Here is a 7,500-nt window from a genome sequence, read left to right on the forward strand (position 1 = left end):
CCAAATTCCAACAAAATGTATTATAGTGAGGACCTCATTTATTTAAAGCTAAAGTGCGTGTGCATGCGAGTGCACACGCACACGCACACACACCCACACACGCACACTCACACACACACACACACACACACACACACACACACCCACCCACATACCTACACACACACCCACACACACCCACACACACCCACCCATACACACACACACACCCACACCCACACACGCCCACACACACCCACACCCACACACCCACACACACACCCACCCACCCACACACCCACACCCACCCACACACACACACTGCATTGATACATCATGCTTGCAACTCCCGCTATCACTGCCCACATGACAAGCATTCCCAGGTTAGAATAATTGCTAAAGAGTGTCTTCCATTATATTTTAAACCATACCATAGGTAGTATTATTTCATATGTACTCTGCCTTTCCGTCGACTCTGCTCTGTCCACACTCTTTCTGGCTGTCCAGTGCTGTTGACTGCATGTGCCATAATGTGCAGCAGTCGCATTACGGAAGTTTGTGTTAACACACTGTGCCTGAAATACCTCAGTCTCAGCTGATGACATCAAGGCCTCCACTGACCTGGCTGACTAAATGAGACTGAGTGAGACATGACCTAACATTGGATAAATATACATTGCCCATGCATTACCCCCTGGACAGATACAGCTAAACCCAGCTCACATTCCGTGCAGGCTGTTTAAACAGGGAGACGTCCGGAAGCCATTTCCACGAGACAGATGGACCAAACAGGACCAAAGACGATGGAAAGTGAGCGCCGTTGTTTAGCGTGAGTGCACGCTTGTCTGCTCCTCCACCCACACAAACATGTTGACTGGGCTGCACATGCTACATGACGGAAGTCGCAGTTCTGAACTGGAAAGTTTGCAGCCAGCTTCTGTCCCCTGCATGCCCCTCACTGACCTTGTGGAGCATTGCGGACCCCTGGGTCTGAGGGCCCCACGGAGCACTGCGGGCCCCTGGGAGTTAAGATCTCGTTGGTCTGAGGTCCATTTGCCTGTCCCAAGGAGAGCATAGCATATTGTAGGGAGTGCAACTCCCTGGCTTTAAACAAACATGGCAGACCCAAGGGTGTTATTTACACTGATGTATAAGGGGGACAACATCATAATAATACAGCTATATCTTACACACACACACACACACACACACACACAGATCTTTATGGATCTCCTCAGTATGTTGTCTGTAATGACACAGCAGAATGTGTGTGTGTGTGTGTGTGTGTGTGTGTGTGTGTGTGTGTGTGTGTGTGTGTGTGTGTGTGTGTGTGTGTGTGTGTGTGTGTGAGAGAGATATAGCTGCATTATCATGATTGCCCCACCCACACACACATTCTGCTGTGTCATTACAGGCAAATTACCAAGGAAATCCACAAAGTTCCAAATGTTTTAAGAGTGACATAAGTCTTTTTTGGTTGTGTTAGTGTGTGTGTGTGTGTGTGTGTGTGTGTGTGTGTGTGTGTGTGTGTGTGTGTGTGTGTGTGTGTGCGTGCGCGTGTGTACGTGCGTGCATGCGTGTGTGAAAGAGTGATGAAGCTCACAGTGCAGCCTATGTGGCTTCCATCTGTTTCCACTAAGACTCGAGCGTGTGTTTGAAGGCCTTGCTCAGAGCTAGGCCATACCTGCTGCTTTAGAACTGTGTGCTCAATCTTTCCATTTCCAGCAACTTTCCACTAGTGCACTGCAATGCCATGACTGTTCTGAATTTTACACAGACAAAGGTACCAGACAGCTGACTGGTGACAGAGTGCGGAAGTGCCAGAGCTACATTTTGATGAATGTTCATTATAGAGCTCAGCTCCTGGATTGGACTAAGACTGTAACCCTCCTCAAGCGTGGAATGGGGACCCTCCATGTGTCACCTTACCTTCGCCACGTCGGTCACTTCCTGCATCCATCTTCAGCTTCCTGATGAAGAGCAAGGGAGCTGGGAACACAGCTGGAATCTGAGCCCAACGCTGTTAGTCAGGTGGGTGGTTGGTGCAAGGACTCCACCCCTGTGGCTTGGGTGGAGCAATGCAGGGGACCTGGGGCTGGGCCGCGGGTTAGACATTATTCGTCCTTTAACAGTGCTAGCCTGGACGGTTTCTCCTCTTTTAATTAGTCCTGCGAGCCTGGATCATGTCTTGGTGCTGTGTAAACACGCGTGACGTTTGGCAGGGCTGAAATGGCATAAGATAACGAGTGTGAGATCTGTTTGAGCTGTGTCTTTAAACGTGTTGCCATTACAATTTAGGCCATCTGAGGACTTTGTTTACATATCTTAAAGCCACACTGTGATTTTTAAAACCATCTTGTTTATATCAACTTTGTTGTATTTAACCATTCTGTCTCAGAGATTCTTTTGCAGGCCTCGTGGGCCCTTGTCCTCCTATTAGGCAATATTCAAAGGGTTTGATTCTGTTTACCAACAAAGATTGTGTAAGCAAAGCAATTAAAGACTCAAAATATGTTCTTTCAGCAGTTGCTGAATTGTTTGTTTCATCCAGAACTCTAGCTATATAAATGTCCTTTTAACTTCATAGCTAATCAAGTATGTAATCTGTAATCTCAGAGTCCATTTACAAAATACGGCATACCTTAGTTTCTTTAGGTCTGACACCTTTCTCTGTCTTTTGTCAGAGGAGACTGACAAATTATGATCTTGTCATGGACTTGAAAACGTTTGTTTAATGTGGCGTGCGTGTGTGTGTGTGTGTGTGTGTGTGTGTGTGTGAGCAGAGGGGGCATGACGAGAGACATAAATATGCATAGAAAAGAGAGGTATTACCTTTGCCACATGCTTCTCTCCAAAACTAGAAATTCCTACAGTTCTTTCCTTCTCTCGCTCTCTCTCTCTTTCTCTCTTTCTCTCTCTCTCTCTCTCGTTCCATTCACTTTCCAACACTCTACATTAGATGATCAGCCTTACCACTGTGTGATCTAACACTCAACAAAACCCGCATTGTTTGTAATGAATGATTTAGTGTCCATGCTGGAACCCATCCACTCTGAGACCCAGGAAAGGAGAAAGGCCAGGTCAGATGGAGGGGGAACTTCGGAACGCCAGAAAAGTGCTGGACTTTCCTCCGTTCACGTTCATTTCAATAAACATTCACTCAGCTGCAATAATATCCACAGAAATAGGTGCTCGAGCTCATGTACTTACTTCCAGACATAACAGCAACAAACAGACAGAGAGGCATGCGCACACACACATGCACACGCACGCACATACACACACGCACACACAATCAAATGAATTCCACATACACAAAAAAGCCAGAACTCGCATTGTTGACCTTGAACATGACTCTTCAAGAAACTCCCAAATTTGCTTGCACAGTCCATGCTGAGGCTAAGTGCTTCACAGATTGCCCCCTACTGCCCTACTGCCCTACTCCTCTACTCTCCTACTCCCTTACTGCCCTACTGCCCTACTCCTCTACTCTCCTACTCCCTTACTGCCCTACTGCCCTACTCCTCTACTCTCCTACTCCCTTACTGCCCTACTGCCCTACTCCTCTACTCTCCTACTCCCTTACTGCCCTACTGCCCTACTCCTCTACTCTCCTACTCCCTTACTGCCCTACTGCCCTACTCCTCTACTCTCCTACTCCCTTACTGCCCTACTGCCCTACTCCTCTACTCTCCTACTCCCTTACTGCCCTACTCTCCTACTCCTCTACTCTCCTACTCCTCTACTCTCCTACTCCCTTACTGCCCTACTCTCCTACTCCTCTACTCTCCTACTCCTCTACTCTCCTACTCCCTTACTGCCCTACTGCCCTACTCCTCTACTCTCCTACTCCCTTACTGCCCTACTCTCCTACTCCTCTACTCTCCTACTCCTCTACTCTCCTACTCCCTTACTGCCCTACTATCCTACTCCTCTACTCTCCTACTCCTCTACTCTCCTACTCTCCTACTCCTCTACTCTCCTATTCCTCTACTCTCTTACTCTCCTACTCCTCTACTCTCCTACTCCTCTACTCTCCTACTACCCTACTATCCTACTCCTCTACTCTCCTACTCTCCTACTCCTCTACTCTCCTACTCCCTTACTGCCCTACTCTCCTACTCCTCTACTCTCCTACTCCTCTACTCTCCTACTCCCCTACTATCCTACTCCTCTACTCTCCTACTCCTCTACTCTCCTACTACCCTACTATCCTACTCCTCTACTCTCCTACTCTCCTACTCCTCTATTCTCCTACTCCTCTACTCTCCTACTCCCTTACTGCCCTACTATCCTACTCCTCTACTCTCCTACTCCTCTACTCTCCTACTCTCCTACTCCTCTACTCTCCTACTCCTCTACTCTCCTACTCTCCTACTCCTCTACTCTCCTACTCCTCTACTCTCCTACTCCCCTACTATCCTACTCCTCTACTCTCTTACTCTCCTACTCCCCTACTATCCTACTCCTCTACTCTCCTACTCCCCTACTATCCTACTCCTCTACTCTCCTACTCTCCTACTCCTCTACTCTCCTACTCTCCTACTCCCCTACTATCCTACTCCTCTACTCTCCTACTCCTCTACTCTCCTACTCCTCTACTCTCCTACTCTCCTACTCCTCTACTCTCCTACTCCTCTACTCTCCTACTCCCCTACTATCCTACTCCTCTACTCTCCTACTCCCCTACTATCCTACTCCTCTACTCTCCTACTCTCCTACTCCCCTACTATCCTACTCCTCTACTCTCCTACTCCTCTACTCTCCTACTCCTCTACTCTCCTACTCTCCTACTCCTCTACTCTCCTACTCCCCTACTATCCTACTCCTCTACTATCCTACTCTCCTACTCTCCTACTCTTCTACTCTCCTACTCCTTTACTCCTCTACACCTCTACTCCCCTACTGCCCTACTCCTCTACTCCTCTACACCTCTACTCCTCTACTCTCCTACTCCTCTACACCTCTACTCCCCTACTGCCCTACTCCTCTACTCCTCTACTCCCCTACTCCCCTACTCTCCTACTCCCCTACTCTCCTACTCCTCTACACCTCTACTCTCCTACTCCTCTACTTCTCTACTCTCCCCTGCTGGGAAGGCACACTCTACACCCCTCCATGCTCTGCCCAGGGAGACATAGAACAGCTCTCTGCATTCCATTCCCAGAATGCCTCCGGAGACGGGGACGGAATATGCTCAGGAGTCTCAAATGGGTGGAATTCCTGAAGGAAGTACATATGAATTCCTGAAGGAAGTACATACATATATATATATATATATATATATATATATATATATATATATATATATATATATATATATATATATATATAAAACAACTATCATAGCGAGTGAGGCAGAGAGAAATGTGCCGAGTAATAAGAATGGCAGTCTTAGCAGTGGAGCTGGCTGGTGGAATGCAGGTGGAGGGTGTTCTGCTTGTTTTCAGCGGGTTTGTGCTGGCAGGCCCAGCACGCTCCACGTTCCAGCGGCTGAAGCCACATGTTATTGCACAGTGCATCGCAGCACAGAGGGTATGCACTGCTGAGGCAGCACAATCCACCGTCCAGCCTGCTCTGTAATCATCCCGTACCACCCAGCAGGGCGGCTCCACACCGACAGCAAGACGGAGAGGGATGGATGGATGGATGGATGGATGGATGGACTGACAGACTGATGTACTGACAGATGGATGGATGGATGGATGGATGGATGGATGCATGGATGGATGGATGAATTCAGTATCTCTATCTCTGTTTAAAAATAAGGTCATGAGTCTACACATAGACTTGCACACTTGCACACACACACACACACACGCACACGCACACACACACACACGCGAATACACACACACACACACACACACACACACACACACACACACACACACACACACACACACACACACACACACACACACACACTTTGGATTAGCTGTGTTTGTGCCCCATCCCTCGGAAGCTTTAAGCTCTCCCCACTGATCTGTCCTTCCAAACCTGGATGACCTCCTTAAAGTGTATTAGAAAAAAAACGTGTTGAGTGACATTTTTCTTGTAAGCTGTTCAAAATTCTTGAACAGAACAGAATGTCCATTTGGTTTCTGGGCATGATAAGGCAACACAAATAATTCAATATGTTTTTTCTTGCTGTTACTGAATTAGAGTTTTTTAGTACAGCCAAACCATTTGCTATTAACATTTTTTGTCCCATGTAATTATGTGTATATCCATGGAATATGAGTTTTCCCTGTAATATCCTGTTACTATCCATGTGTCTTGCGGTTTTTCGTGTAATTGCATATACCGTGCAGTTTTCACTCAAGATCACGATTGCGGTACATCTGATCACCTGTGCGCGCCCTCGTGGTGCGTAAAGCGACCGTGACGCATAACGTTAATGCGCTGTCTCCTTCCCTCCCATTTAGTGTATCGAGGTTCTTTGAGTCTATAAATACACTTACCAATAATATAGTGTGTTTATCTTAAACCCGTATTGGTTTTGTATTCTATAAATGCTTTTGTGAGTGCTACATTGAGAAACCAGCCTTTAAAATTGAAACGCGATTCGTTCCTAAGAGTTTTGCTATTGTGTAACCATGAGCATTCTGGCGCTCACCGCTTTTATTGTAATATAATCAAATTCATACACGCTAAGTGTCCATTAAGAATGTGCGCGGTCCCTTAAGACTGAGGATGGTCTACATAATTCATACCGAGGGGAGTGACTTGTTGCCCGTGCTTTTCCTGTCTGTATAAAACCTGAAGCTCCAGCAAGTCGCAGTTACAGATGGAGAGACCTGGCAGCTCAGCTGGGGTTTACAGTCGTGCAAAATCGACGTGACAGCCCCTTAAGCGACCCTCCAACCTCAAAACCGGGTACGTCAGTTTGCGCAAGCAGCGTGCAGCATTTCGGGGGCACGTCGACCCCCTCGGTGTGAAGTTTCCCGTGAAGGCACCGTGACACCGAACGCTGTCTTTTCTCGCTTTGCCAAACAGACCGAAGCGGAGTTGGCACGGCTGGGGTCGCACTGCCCGTCTACCCCCCCTCCCCCCCCCTCGCGTGTTGCAGCACTTTGACTAGATGACGGGACTGTGCGCTCTCTGCCTGACGGCGCTGCTTGCGGCTCTCGTGCGCCTGGCGGAGAGCGTGGGCCCCGTGGTGCGGTGCGAGCCGTGCGACGTCGGCGCGCTCGTACAGTGCAAGCCGCTGCCGCGGGACTGCGCAGAGCGAGTGCGGGAGCCGGGCTGCGGATGCTGCCTAACTTGCGCGCTGGTCGAGGGGCAGGCATGCGGAGTGTACACGGGGCGCTGCGGCGCCGGGCTGACATGTCAGCAGCGTCCGGGAGAGACCAAGCCGCTACAGGCGCTGCTGGACGGACGCGGCGTGTGCCTCAAGAAGCTCAGCAGTGCCCTGGTGCCACCGCAAATAACCGGTAAGCGTTACACATATAACAGTCACTTCCAAGTGAGACCGGTGTCCGTGTATTTTTTTTTATCTCCCTCTTTTTTTGCAGTTGA

General features: G+C 48.6%; 1 protein-coding gene across 1 annotated transcript in view; it reads left to right on the top strand.

Moving 5' to 3' along the window:
• Window positions 1–6,773: 6,773 nt before the first annotated feature.
• Window positions 6,774–7,500, top strand: part of igfbp3 (insulin-like growth factor binding protein 3) — a 13,347-nt gene continuing 12,620 nt past the window's right edge. The window contains exons 1-2 of the mRNA XM_035524011.1: window positions 6,774–6,858; window positions 6,979–7,415. Coding sequence (XP_035379904.1) covers window positions 7,064–7,415 — 352 coding nt within the window. The 5' untranslated portion in view covers window positions 6,774–6,858; window positions 6,979–7,063. The remainder of the gene's footprint in view (window positions 6,859–6,978; window positions 7,416–7,500) is intronic.

Source organism: Electrophorus electricus, chromosome 3 (assembly GCF_013358815.1).
Source record: "Electrophorus electricus isolate fEleEle1 chromosome 3, fEleEle1.pri, whole genome shotgun sequence".
NCBI lineage: Eukaryota > Metazoa > Chordata > Actinopteri > Gymnotiformes > Gymnotidae > Electrophorus > Electrophorus electricus.